General features: G+C 43.9%; 1 protein-coding gene across 1 annotated transcript in view; it reads right to left on the minus strand.

Annotated features, from left to right (window-relative positions):
* Nucleotides 1-15,199, minus strand: part of pdzd2 (PDZ domain containing 2) — a 129,169-nt gene that overhangs the window by 49,005 nt on the left and 64,965 nt on the right. The window contains exons 3-5 of the mRNA XM_042331917.1: nt 9,832-9,974; nt 6,636-6,768; nt 4,320-4,490 (exon numbers count right to left, since the gene is read on the minus strand). Coding sequence (XP_042187851.1) covers nt 4,320-4,490; nt 6,636-6,768; nt 9,832-9,974 — 447 coding nt within the window. The remainder of the gene's footprint in view (nt 1-4,319; nt 4,491-6,635; nt 6,769-9,831; nt 9,975-15,199) is intronic.

Below are 15,199 nucleotides of genomic sequence, written 5' to 3' on the forward strand. Positions count from 1 at the left end.
GCTTTCCTGCTGAAGAGGACACGGCCTGCGATTGAAGGGGGATAAATCCAGAACGAATCTACACAAACACTATTTCAGTGAGTGAATAGTGAACCTGTGGAACAGGCTCCCTAGGGAGATGGTTGAAGCAGGAAGTGTTGATTCTTTCAAACACAAATTAGATAGTTTTCTTTTAGGAAATAACATAGGTAGTTTGGGACATATGTGCATGCTACCGCCAGGAAGGTGGAAGGTGAACTAGATGGACCTTCATCTGTTTTTGTCTAGCATTTCTTATGTTCTTGTTCGTATGAATGTTCTCTTGACACCATTCAAACAATAAAAGGCAGCTTCTCCTGGTCATCAATCCTCCACATAAAAATCAAGTTGTTCATTTCATGGCTGTTTGTGAAACTTTGCTGTATACAGAATGGTGGCTGCATTTGTTTACAACATACAGGCAATGCACTTGACAAAAATTACTGTAAATTACCTTTAGGGTATTTTTTTCCTTTTTCACTCATTAACAATCCAACCAGGGAATTTGGGAGACATTTTCTCCCATTCTGACAGATAATGACTTCCAAGATGTAACTGGCTTCTCCTCAGACCTGCACATTACAATTTAGTATTTCTGGCAATTGTACTTGAATCATAGACCCTTCGGTCGTGTAGAATAAATGCTACCCAGGGCTATAACTTACTATGTACCATTCTTCGATGTGCTTCTCCAGGCCCGGATGTCTCCTTGTTTACAATGGGCCCTGATCACTTTCAGAACCCTGTCTTTATTTAAGCAGAAATAACACTAAATAGATTAGTAAAGAATCATACCTTTTTCCTAACTACAGATACACCCGGTTTATCAAAGCAAATTCTGTTTGTCTGAGACTTCCCATAGGTCATGAAATGCTGTTACCATTAAAGTTCCCTTGTCAATGTATGAGAGGTATTAAATGGATGGAGCACCTGGAGGGATGAGATCAGGTGGAGCTTTCTTCATCTAAGCCAGTCTTGTGACCTTGTTGGCTGATATGATAATAATAATCCTTCATTTGATACAGCTCCTTATCACGTCTTTAAACATCTCAAAACGTCTCAGGTCTGAGGAGAAGCCAGTTACATCTTGGAAGTCATTATCTGGCAGAATGGGAGAAAATGATTCCCATTTACACTGTAAAGTGAATTGATGTATATTTTGTGGGCGAAACGTGGCAGCCAATTGTGTCCCACAAACAGTCGTGGAATCAGTAACCAAATTATTATTATTTTATTTGTTTTTAAGGGACTATTACCCCCGAAAATGCAATCCGCCAATTAACGAACAACTGGGTTCCTATTTACTGCTAGATAAACAGAGGCATGTGGAGTAAGGAAACTTGCCTAACGTTTCGCCCTGCCTGGGAATCAAATCCGGGCCCTCTCGCTAGGGAGGCGAGTGCTCTAACTAATACACTACAGGATTATCACTAGCCAATCATGGGTGAGGGGGGCTAGGGAGAGGAAGACAATGTTATACCATTTCCCTTCCCCTGTGATTTTGTGATTTACAAGGGTTTCTTTTGCTACACTGTAACATTTAAGAATAAAACCACTCCTGGTGTATTGCCTTTCTGTAGATTCCAATGGCAGATCCCAAATTATTTTTCCTTCAGACCAGGAAGGGTATGGTTGCTTTCTGTACAGTTGTGCAATTTTCTTATTAGATTCTGCAAACATGTTTAGCACGTGTTTGCGGTGCAGTAGGGAATGATTTCTCCCAGACGGCAGCACTTCAGGCATCTACAGCAATTTCAAACCATTTGGCTAATGATCAAATCATTATCCTGCATGCCATGGTTCAGAATTCATTTTCTTCATCAGACATGGATCTGTGAGGGTGTAGATTTACTCTATTAGCAGCTCAGAGTCTCTGGAATTTGGGAAGTTATTGAATTCAACCTTAACTTTGAAGCCAGTTTACACTAGATCTTAGATAGGAAAATTACAGAAAAACGGGCTTTGAAATTAAGACTTGTATTTGAGAATTTGCAAAATTCTGGAGCCTGTTAAATGGTAAAAAAATAAGAGGATATGTCAGCCCAGTTAGGCTTTCTCCCCCTGTATTCTTTATAAAACAGAACCCACAATGCCTCCATGGGCAAAGCTTGTTTGTTTAGAATGCAGTCTTGCGCAAAACAAATTGGTTCGCCATTTGGATCATCAAGTCCCTGGCGACATCATGTCCTGCTTTTGCAAATAGGAAGCAATGTCGGCAGTGACCTGATGACCCAGGAGTCGGACATTTTTACAATGAACAGTGAAACTGGTTGTCGGACCTTGTTTTATGGATCCCAATACAATAACCAGTTGTTAGTCGATTGGAGGATCGCTTTTCCGGGGGGATTAATTCCTTCAAACTAAGTAATAATAATTTGATCACTCAATCCATGACTGTTTATGGGACACTGTTGGGTGCAATTAATTGGCTGTCGCGTGTCACCCACAAAATATACAGTCAATTCTCTTTACAGTATTTTCTGTGAAGCGCTTTGAGACGTCTCGAAGACGCTGTATGAAATTCGAGGATTATTATTATTGACAGAGCTCAATGTTAATCTTGAATTTTCGAATTCAAGATCCTCATCCTCACCTACAAGGCCATTCACGGCCTTGCTCCCTCCTACCTCTCCGACTTACTATTCCCCTACCTACCTGCCCGTACCCTCCGTTCCTCTGGCTCCGGTCTGCTCCACATCCCCCGCCCCAACCGCCCTACCATCGGTGGCCGGGCCTTCAGCCTCTCAGCCCCTAGGCTCTGGAACTCTATCCCCCAGTGCCTTCGCCGCCTCCTCCCTTTCCTCCTTCAAGGCCGGTCTCAAGACCTTTCTCTTTGACCGTACCTTCAGCTCCCCCCTCGACTCTCTACCCCCTCCTCGCTCCCTCCCTTCCCTCCCCTCACCCTGACCATTTCCCCCCTGCTCGGGTCCTGACCCAACTGTACAGCGCCTTGGGACGTCCTCCCGACGTGAAAGGCGCTCAATAAATGGAATCTTGTTGTTGTTGTTGTTGTTAATGAGGACAGTCAGTGTGTGATTTTCAACTCCTTAAGCTTGCCTGGGGAGATAGGCAGTAACACAAGCCAGTAAATCTCATGCAAGAGGAAGCATCACCAACCCTTCCACTGACCCGCAGGCAATTTTCATCTGTTGGCTGCGGGCAAACTGCGTACACAGTCAGAAACATGCTTCAAACAGCTGTTATATGCCTGCAGTGTCTTCAATTGCACAAGCATGTTCCAATCTGGCTGTACACCACACTCCCTAAGGTAGCGGGAGTTCAACGTGACAGATGGGCATGGAGTTTCTTTCAGAAATTCAACAGACATGATACATACAGGAAGCAGATAGAGTAGCAATTTATGTTTGGACCCAAAACTTCATTCCTTCCATTTGCGCTGTTGACACTGGTACTCAGCACCTAATCAAAAATGAGCCTCATTTAATATTTTTTTAAATAAAAAATTGTAGATTAAATCACCCAACAGTATCATGTTGCTCATGAATGCCAGTCAAGCTTGTTCACACAAAGCGTTTAGCCCATTGGAAATGGGCAAATCACCCATAAGAAATGCTAGACAATAAAAGTCCAAAGTCCATCTAGTTTGCCTTCTACCTTCCTGGTGGTCGCATGAACATATGTCCCAAACTACCCATGTACTATATCCCATAACATTATTGAAGACAGAGATTTAAATTTGTGGCCATCAGATTAGGAATCCTATAGTCCAGCACTGATCAAAGCATCATCTTTCTGCATGTGGCACCATACATTGGTGAGATAGGACATGTCATCTCCCAGATGCAAGTGTCAGTTAGAACTACATCACTGTTCAAAAAAAAGGAAGTTTCTCTCGGTGTCCTGGCCAATAAATCCTCCAAATAAAATTGGCCATTCACTTCATGGCTGTTTGTGGGATATTGTTGTGTGCAAATTGGCTGCCGCTTTTGCCCACAAAATACAGTTACTACACTTTACAGTATGTGTTGTGAAGTGCTTTGAAATGTCTCTTGATGTGCTGCAGCAAACGCAAGAATGTTTATTATAGAAATTGGCTTTTTGTGGGACATTGCTGTGTGCAAATTGGTTGCCACGATTTCCTACAAATACACAGTCACTATACGTTACACTAAAACTCTTGTGAAGCACTTCATTACATTTCGATAAGGTGCTTTATCAATGCGAGGATTGATATAATTAATGCCGATGACTTGTATTTAACAGGGTAAAGTTCTCCCCTGTGAAGTAGATACATTGAGAAATAAGTTTAACAGTGCCAGTAAATGAACCTCAGCACTTACGCTCTCTTGATCTTGGCAAGGGTGGGGTTCCGATACACAGTCCCCATCGTCTGGCTCCACATTTTCCTTATTTTCCGTGGGAGAAGGGGAGGGGTCAGCAACTGAGAAATTCGTCACTAAATCCGGTAAACTTGTGGAAGGGCATTTCTGGAAGGGAACATCCAATTCACTCTGCGAAGAGGAGGAGAAGAAAAAAATATCACATTGTATGTCACGGTAGCTATCTATGGCAGTGGTGGTCAACAAAATAAATTTTCTTGATTGAATGTTTCTTGATTCATGGCATAAACCAATATCCAATCAAGAGAAAACTGAAAACATAATATAATTTGAACACTGTTTTACTTAGACTTGTGTGAATGTTTGGGGCGGGAAGGAGGGGTGCACACTTTTTGAGGCCACATGTGGCCTGCAGGCCACAAGTTGGTCACCACTGGTCCGTGGCCTCTACGGCGGTCACTTTTATATGATTGTGAAATGTTTTCAAGTGTGTTTTTCAGTCCCACTTGCTTCAGGTGTCTTCTCCTTGCCCCCACCTCTCAACCCTCATTGTAAAGCTATTTCCTTTGCAGCAATGTTCCCTCAGCACCAAAGCCAGGCAACCCAGCCTGCCCTCTGTTTGCCTGAAGTGCACATTGCTTGTGGTGTGTGGCTCACATGGAGTACAATGTGATGCCCTTCTAAGAGCTATCAAGCTTCACTGCACCCATTAACATGTCGTGCCTTTCATGTCGGGAGGACGTCCCAAGTGCTATAATGTACAGCAATGATGAGATAGCAAGGAATGAAAAGGTAGGGGAAACTAATGTTAATGGGAAATGTAGGTCAATTTTGCAGTATCATAGAATCATAGAATTATACAGCACAGAAGAAGGCCATTGTGTCTGTGCCGGCTCTTTGAAAAGAGCTACCCAAATCAATCCCATTCTCCCCTTAGCAATTTAGTATTTCTTAGCAAGTTTTCATTGAGACATCTGGGAATCCATGACACAGACCTGCAGGAACATTCAAACTCAATCGATTTTCAGAGTGGATTTACCTTGAGTCAGTTTGGGGGAGACATGGAACCATAGAAACTTACAGCACAGAAGAAGGCCATTCAGCTCATTGTGTGCTAGCTCTTTAAAGAGCAATCCTTTCAGTCTCGTTCACCTGCCCTTCCCCATATCCCTGTATCTTACCCTTTTTTAAGGTATTTATCTGGTTTCCCTTTTGAAGGCTAATATGGATTCTGCCTCAACCAATGCTCCTGGCAAGACATTTCATATCCTAACAACTCTGTGTGTGAAACAAATTCTCCTAACCTTCCCATTTGCTTGTTTGCTAATTATCTTGAATTGACGCCCTCGTCTATTCACTCACATACGGTTACTGGAAAGAGCCCCCACTTAATGAAGAAATCCTATTAAGAAAGCCCCAAATTGGACCCTCATTCCCTCCAATCATCACAATACTATATAGTGAGATGATCATTGATAAGGGACACCATCTGCTGATCTGCAGTGTGTGAGCAAATCTAGGGTTTAATAAAGGAGATTGTATTTCTTGGTAACAATTTTACTACACGACATGTCATTACCATGAAATAAAACCACCATCAACAATCATTAGACCGCCCACAGTCTAGGAACATATCAAGACATGAATGAAAAGTCACTAAGAAATTTCAGAGATTTCTCTCACCACGTCCCAAAAGAACCAGCTGTTCATTTCTGGTCACACAACGGAACGTCAGTATTAGCTGTTGTCTGAAGAAAGGAATCCACAGACGGAGTGTTTTATAAAAGAAATTGAAGGGGATTGTCAGCCAGGAAATGCAGAGCTGGATCAGAAATTAATTCATGTTTTGAGCATAAGAATTCAATCACAAAACTTTTAAGGATCATCGCAAGATCCCACTCTGGATATGTTGGAAGTCTATTTCATGGTATTACAGATAGGCTTGCTGGTTTCCGATCTCCTCCATCACCCACCCATCACCACCCACCAACCCCATCATTCTTAAATCCCACCTTAAAAACCTACTTGATCGACCGCGCCTCTTGTCACCTCCCTCACCACCCCCACTCTAACTTGCTTAGCATCTGTCTTCGCCACTGCAAAAGCGATCCGAGACATTATCCTACACAAAGGAAGCTGTATAAATGCAAGTTTCTGTTGTTGTTGTTGCTGCCGCTGCTATAGCAGAGCCTTTAAAAAAGGCTGGCTTTCGTTGCACACCTGCAGACTTTTAACACATATAATACTTTTTTTATATACTGTTTTTTAACACATTATTGCCGAAACTTTACATTATATCTGAAGTGAAACACTTACCCTGCTGGCAACAACTAGCTGTACAAGCCCCGCTGCTGAACGAAGTAGAGAGACTGCCTCCTGGTGAGAAAGTCCAACCAGCGACTGACCATTAATCATGAGTAGCTCGTCCCCAGATTTAAGTCTTCCATCCCTGATAGGACAAAGGAGTACAACTATTGTCATAGCGCTAGGACCTCTGCCACACAAACAGCACACAGTATGCACCATTGGAACTAAAACCATTTGGAACTAAAAGACCCCACCTATGGTATTAATTCCACACGAATGGTTAAGCAACATTGTCTCCCCCCTCCCCCCCACCACCACATACACACACACCAACACCAGTAACTGTAATCTTAAAGGACTAGGTACATGATTCGAACATTAAGTTATTTCCTTTCAGGGTTTTGCAGAGAAGAATTTAGAAAAAAAGTAACTCTCTTTTGCGTTCGCGGACCGCAATAACAATATTTTATCCTGATTGGCCAGTCCCCTTGCCGCACAGAGCCTGAGACCCTGGTGACCATCTCCTGACTGGCTCGGGGCCCCTGTGTGTCACCTTCTTTTCTCATCAGGCAATGTAGTTGGAAATCGTTTGTGGATAAAATCATCCCCCCGGCCGCCAGTTGGACCACACTGCTTTAAACTGACGTGCACTCTGGATACAAGTGATGGATCTTGGGACCTACTGGAACCAGAACCTACAAAACATTCTTCAACCAGCAAATGGAACAACACCTCAGCCAAATGTTAACATCGTCAAAGTGATAGGATTTGTTACCACTTTGATGTATGTTCCATCGCCAATACCGACACTGGCAGCAAGGCACTTTGCGGTGTTGTTGCTACCATTATTTTGGGCCGTGAGATTATTTTTTTGAAACCCACACAGTTGGGTAATGATCAGCCTTGTGGGACTTGGCACCAAACCTGAATCAGTTGGCAACCGTAAGCAGTGGGTGTGTATGTCGGCAGCAACAGAAGGAAGCTAGTCAAAACAAGGCTTGGGATTAGTATGAACCTTATAGGGGTGTGGTGGGCATAGTAAAGCCAGGGTTTGGAAAGAGCTAATCAGGATCGTTTTGAACTTTATAACCAAACCCATTATTTACTGCTTGGCTCCGAGTACTTTCTCTGGGTGTTGGTGCCTCTTCATTCCCATGGTTGAAGCTAAGAATCTCAGATCACTGGCTATTTGTGCTGCCTTTCGCAGGTCTCCCATTACTGCTTTCTTTACGGCTAAGAAAAGTAGAAGAGGAATCAGGGCGATCAATGTACGTTTGCTGATTGACTTGATATTTGAACTGAGAGCAATTGTCTCCGCAGATTGTTTTTAGTGACTGGAAGCCAATTCAGCAATCATCCACAGCACTTGGCTCCCAGAGGTAGGAAAAAGCGCAGTTGAAGCCACAGTTGGTTCTGGCTGTCTGCCTGCTCGGTGCAGTGAGGAATAGGGACGAGCACAGAGCACAAATCCTGAACCCAAATCAATCTAATTCGCTTCAATTAGAATTGAATCTGCAGAATCCAGATTATAGCCAAAGCAAGAGACTTCGCATCAATCTGCTCAGTGCAGGAAAATGCTGCTAATCACGTGCACAATGTGCGACTTCTTGTATTTTGCAAACACACACACTGTTTTGCTTGGGGATTTGGTGAAGGAAAGAGAGAGAGACATTGTTTCAAGAGGGCTTTTGTTAACATTTTGTCATGTCAGAGTTACGATAGTTTGTGATGGAAAAAAGGAGTTGTTCCTTTGCTGTTTTGCAATGAAAATTACATTTGGATAAAGCTACCCTTTGGTCACTTGGTTTATTCACAGGCAAGACAAGAATCCTTTGTAGAGCTCATGGCTTCGGAAACCCTGTTTACGAGCTCTAGAAGCATAGCGTGGGGCAGATTTCCAACCCTGAAAAGCACACACTACCAAAGTGTTCCTGTTATAATTCTTCCTTTGCTGTCCTTGCTAGGAGCTCCGAGGAGCAAGTCCCTGGAGAATGAAAAAGTAACTTGCTACAAGTGTTTTGCAGAGGCTGATGCTGAAACTGCCAAAACAACAACGACAACTTGCATTTATATAGCGCCCTTCATGTAGGACAGCATCTCGGAGTGCTTAGTACAAAGCTGCCCTCTGCCAAATAGAAAAGGCAAATGATCCGATCAGGAATAAGAACATATTAAAAGACTTGGCTATCTAAAGGAGCCAGGCACAAGCAGGAAGTGATGTGATCTTAAATCAGCTTTAAAGAGATTCATGGAACAAAGATCTACTTGTATGACTCTTCTGTAAGGTGGTTCAGCCTTGCAGGGTCAGCAGCAAATCTGTTCAGTTTCGAACCAACATGATACAAATTTGATTCACGCATGAAGGAAGAGGGGAACAGAGGCATATGGGAGAGGGGCTAGGAGTGGGTGGGCTCCTGTAGAACACAAACATCGACGTGGACTAACTAGGCTGAACGGAGGGTGGAATGTATTCCTTAACCCATTCCCTATGTTAATTAACCCAAGGGCCAGGTTAAGGAATATTGCAAACCTTACCTAATTAATCACTTAACAATGTCAGAACTTTAGTGCAAAAAAAGTATCGTCACTTCACTAGCTCCTGTTTCTCTTTCCTGGATTTTGAATGAGAAATGTGGCAAATAATAATAATAATCCTTGCATTTGATATAGCGCCCTATCAGGTCTTCAAGACATCTCAAAGTGCTTTACAGAATATACTGTATTCTGACAAAAGGTCATAGACCTGAAACATTAACTCATTTTCCTCTCTCTATGGATGCTGCATGTTCCCAGCGACTTCTGTGTTTATACCAGATTTACAGCATCTGCAGTACTTTGCCTTTTGTTTGGGACGTCCTCTCGACCTGAAAGGCGCTATACAAATGTAATCTTGTTGTTGCTGTTGTTGTTTTGTTTGACTGTATGTATTTCACAGTGGGTGAAATGTGGCAGCCAATTGCACACAGCAGTGTCCCACAAACAGTCGTGCATTGAGTGACCAAATTATTATTATTTATTTTTTGAAGGGATTATTACCCCCGGAAAGCGACCCCCCCAATCGACTAACAACCCGGTTCCTGCTTACTGCTAGGTAAACAGAGGGGTGTGGAGTAAGGAAACTTGCGTAAGGTTTAACACGAATAACACAGTGGACTCACATTGCACCCAGTGAAAGGTATCAGCCAGCTAATGTGTATGTATTTACCTGTGCGCTGAGCCTCCTTCCTCCACGTGTGTAACAATGATGCCGTGCGGTGAACGCTTGGATCCACGGCCTCCTGTGATCTGGATCCCAAGCCCATCCGCACCCTTCACCATGTGCATCTTCCATATTTGGCAACCTTCCTGCTGGAGGAGGGGAAAATGAGCAAGGTCAGAGCAGGTGACAAAGGAAAATACTAAAGGATTTTATTAATGTGTAAGTGGGTGTCAGGGCAAAAGGGAAATTGAGGGGTATCCTCACCCACACCAAACTCTGTACTTTAATCACCCCAGTTCTTGCCAGGCTCCACTGCCTGTCTGTTGCAGAACAGATCAATTTCAAGATCCTCACACTCACTTCCTTGTTAATTCATGCCCTCATACCTCCCTATCCCTCAAACCTGATCACACCCCAATCCTCGATTCGCCCCTTTGCTCAGCCAGCTCGGGCCTTCTACACGTCCCTTGTACCCCTCTGCTCCATTGGCTTTCAGCATTTTGCCCAGAAACTCTGCAACTCCCTACATCAATCAGTCCATTTTGCCCCCTCTTTCAGAGGTCTTCAGATGTCACCTGAAGAACTTCCTCTTCAACTTTGACTACGGTCACCTCCCTGGCTCGGCATCAAGCACAGCCACTTTTAACTCCTCAGAGGGTCTACTCCATGTGAAGGGCATTGTATAAATGCAAGCTGTTTTTGTATTGGGGAGGCTAGGGATGGTGATATTTCGAAGACGTGATTAGGCGCTTTATCAAATGCAAGAATTATTATTATTATTACATAATTATGGTGGGTGGAGGCACATGTGAACTATGTACACCAGTACTGACTAGTTGGACTGGATGTCCTGTTTTAGTTGTGTAGATTCTGTGTAAGATTGTAAGCAATTTCAGGTTGATATAGACAGACTAGTAGACTGGGCAGAGAGATGGCAGGTGAAATTTAATAGGAAACAAGAAAACCTCTGAACCTGTATATTCTGGGAGGAAAAAATGGAAAACAATTGCATTGAAATGGTAACAATAATAATAATAATAATAATCCTTGCATTTGATATAGCGCTTTTCACGTCGGGAGGACGTCCCAAAGCACTTCACAGAACACACTGTAAAGTGAATTGACTGTATATTTGTGGGCGAACGCGGCAGCCAATTGCGCACAGCAATGTCCCACAAACAGTCGTAGATTGAAAATGACCAATTTATCATTGTTTTTGGAGGGATTATTATTAGGCTCTGTGTGGAGTAAGGAAACTTGCCCAAGGTTTCGCCCTCTGCCTGGAATTGAACTCAGGTCTCCCGCTTGCAAAGCGAGTGCTCTAACCACTGAGCTACAGGACTCCACAAGTGGAGAAGCAGAGAATCTAGGGATTAATATACATTAAAAATGGGAAGTTAGGTGGGCAAATCTGTGAATAAAGTTAATGGGATTCTGTTTTATAAATTGTGGTATAGAATATAAAATCAAAGCTTAGCTAGTATAAATTGTTAATTAGACTGCAGTTATACCTTGGGATGTCCTCCCGATGTGAAAGGCGCTTACAAATGTAATTTTGTATTTGGTATTGGATACTATTGAAGATAGTTACCCAGTGTAGGAAGGATGTCAGGGCCTTAACAACAACAACAAGATTCCATTTATATAGCGCCTTTCACGTCGGGAGGACGTCCCAAGGCGCTGTACAGTTGGGTCAGGATCCGAGCATTGGGGGGAAATGGTCAGGGTGAGGGGAGGGAAGGGAGGGAGCGAAGAGGGGGTAGAGAGTCGAGAGGGGAGCTGAAGGCACGGTCAAAGAGAAAGGTCTTGAGACCGACCTTGAAGGAGGAAAGGGAGGAGGCGGCGAAGGCACTGGGGGATAGAGTTCCAGAGCCTAGGGGCTGAGAGGCTGAAGGCCCGGCCACCGATAGTAGGGCGGTTGGGGCGGGGGATGTGGAGCAGACCGGAGCCAGAGGAACGGAGGGTACGGGCGGGTAGGTAGGGGCAGAGTAGGTCGGAGAGGTAGGAGGGAGCGAGGCCGTGAATGGCCTTGTAGGTGAGGGTGAGGATCTTGAATTCGATCCTCTGGTGGATGGGGAGCCAGTGGAGGCGAGCGAGGGTGGGAGTGATGTGTTCCCGAAGTCTGGTGCGGGACAGTACACGAGCTGCAGAGTTCTGAATGACCTGCAGCTTGTGGAGGGAGGTGGCGGGAAGGCCGGCGAGGAGAGAGTTCCCATAGTCCAGCCTTGAGGTGACAAAGGCGTGGACCAGGGTTTCAGCAACGTGAGGGGTGAGGTAGTGCCATAGTCTGGCGATGTTCCGGAGGTGATGGAAGGCGGTGCCAGTTGTGGCGCGGATATGAGGGAGAAAGGACAGCTCAGGGTCGAACAGAACCCCAAGGTTCCTGACCGGCTTTGAGAGGTGGAGAGTGCAGCCTTGGATGCTGATGCTGTCAGCGCCTGAGGTGTGGAGGCGCTGACGTGAGCCAATCAGGAGGGCCTCAGTTTTGCGCACGTTGAGCTGGAGAAAGTTGTTTCTCGTCCAGGACTCGATGTCAGACAGGCAGCTGTCAGGACATCGGTGGTCGTGGAGTTGAGGGTAGAGGAGGAAAGGTAGAGTTGGGTGTCATCCGCATACATGTGGAAGTTAACCCCATGTCTGCGGATGATGTCACCGAGGGGGAGCATATAGAGGGTGAAGAGGAGATTTACTGGGGTGGTATTGGGAGTGAGTGGTTTGACCTATGAGCAGAGACTAGAGGAACTGGGACTATATTTACTGTAACAGGGAAGGTTGATGGGAGACCTGATAGACATCTTTAAAATGATGTGGGGTTTCAATAGAGTAGATAGGGAAAAACCATTCCCACTGTCCCGTCAGTCAGTGACTGGAGGGTATCAATTTAAGATAATTAGCAATGGGAGGGAAACAGGATTTTTTGGCCCCATGCAGAGGTTTTAGGGTATGAAATGTTATGCATTGGTTGAGGTGGAAGCCATATTTGCTTTCCAAAAAGAAATAGATTGATATCCAAAAAAGAAGCAATTAGTAAAGGTATGCAGAAAAGGCAAGTAAATGGGACTGAATGGATTGTTCTTTAAAAGATCTGGCATAGATATGGGACTGAATGGCCTTCTTCTGTGCTGTAAAGTTCTATGTGCACAAATCGATGTAAGGAGAAGCCACTTTCCTTAAACACAAAATGTATCATGCATGCTGTTTGCGCTTCCCAGTTACATACTCAAGCACCTAGCTGATGGGATCTATCATGATACAGCCAACATCAACAATTTAACATTTATACAGTACTCCTTTTGCAGGGTAGAGGCCCAGAGAACTTGTCAGTGGCGGAGCATGATGCCAAACCAGGTGGGGGAGAGGATGGATACACAGAATGGATGTGCAAGTCCGCAGTGTCAACACGGAGCAGAATTAGAGAAAGATTTAGACATGGAGGGATTTCTGTTAGCAAGATACCACTTAGACTTGGAATAGATCTTGAATTCCGATATCAGTGGAACAAACAGGAGTAAGAAATAACCCATCTGGGGGAATGTCTGGAATGTCTGCACTCCGTTCATTTTGGTTTAGTCAGTAATCTTACTGGACATCAGCTCCTGATAATGCAGGGCCAAGATTTCACAACTCAAGCACGTTACAATCTTACGAATATTACTCAGTCTTCATCAAGATATGAAATATCACAGTTTTGAAGTCCTCTGAGACTATAGCAAATGTTGAAGAATTTGAACTGTTTTTCCACAAAAGAAACAATTCACTTCTATATCTAATTGATATATATGTATATACAAAAAAAAACTGTTCTAGTTCTAGTGCAGTATTTGAAGAATGGAATTAAGTGCATTCAACCCACAGGAACTCCCTTGAAAGATGTAAATCTTTGGCAGTCCATCCACCAGCTGAATAACAATGATAGCAATTGCACTGCAGAAAAATCTCTTTCCCTCTCTCGCGCTCTCTCTCTGCCAATCGACTAACAACCAGGTTCCTACTTAATGCCAGGTAAACGAGGCGTATGAAGTAAAAAAACTTGCCTAAGGTTCGCCCTGCCTGGGAATTGAATCCAGGTCCTCTCGCTTGCGAGGCGAGTGTTCTAACCAATATGCTACAAGACTCCACTCCTTTTGCACAAATATCATCAATGTTGCTAGGGTTTGACTCCCAAACTGCATCAGAATATAAAAGGTACCAAATACACTGTCAGACGCAACTCGTGCAGCAAAGAAAGGGCTCATATCCTACAGGCTGTTCTGGAGTCAGCGTACAGTAGCAGTAATAATAATATAATAATAATAATCCTTGCATTTGATATAGCGCTTTTCACGTCTGGAGGACGTCCCAAAGTGCTTCACAGAACACACTGTAAAGTGAATTGACTGTATATTTGTGGGCGAACGCAGCAGCCAATTGCGCACAGCAATGTCCCACAAACAGTCGTAGATTGAAAATGACCAATTTATTATTGTTTTTGGAGGGATTATTATTAGGCTCTGTGTGGAGTAAGGAAACTTGCCCAAGGTTTCGCCCTCTGCCTGGAATTGAACTCCGGTCTCTCGCTTGCAAAGCGAGTGCTCTAACCACTGAGCTACAGGACTCCACTCCAGTAAGCAGGAACCAGGTTGTTAGTCGATTGGGGGGGGGTCGCTTTCCGGGGGTAATAATTGATCATAACCAAAGAGTGGTTATGATCTGGAATGCACTGCCTGAAAGGATGGTGGAAGCAGATTCGGTAGTAGATTTCAAAAGGGAATTGGATAGGTATTTGAAAACAAATAAGTCGCATGGCCATGGGGTAAGAGTGTACAATGTGTTCCGATGATACTGCAAGTCCACACTTGCCTCCGGTGCAGTTTCAAAATATACTTCAGAAACTACTAGAATTTTAATTCTGTTGCTACAGTGTACTCTACACAGCCCAGGGCCTCAGTGACACTATGCTCTACACAACTCAGAGCTCCACTACACCTCACACTATACACCCTAGAACATAACACTGCACACTTCAGAGCCATGAACACACAATTAAAGTATTGGAGATTCTGGGTCTAGTTTGTGAGAGACGATGATCTTCTCACATGAACTTGTGGGCACACCTAGTAATGAGGAAACGTTTTGAGTGACCTTTGAAATTGTAATACTTCAATTCTCTACAATAAACAGAACATGTTCTGAATCGAGAATGACGGAAACCAGACCTACGTCAAGGGAAAATCCCCTGCTGGAACCAATTCAGAAATATTCCCCATGTACCTGAATTCATGCAATACATTATAATACAATTTGTAATACTGGCTGCAATTTACAGGGACATTGTGGGTTGTGCTTTATCATATTTCTGTGGCAGTGAACTTTCTTTAAACTTACTTTTCTCAGT

The sequence above is a fragment of the Callorhinchus milii genome, unplaced genomic scaffold, assembly GCF_018977255.1.
Source record: "Callorhinchus milii isolate IMCB2004 unplaced genomic scaffold, IMCB_Cmil_1.0 Scaffold1, whole genome shotgun sequence".
Taxonomy (NCBI): Eukaryota; Metazoa; Chordata; class Chondrichthyes; order Chimaeriformes; family Callorhinchidae; genus Callorhinchus; species Callorhinchus milii.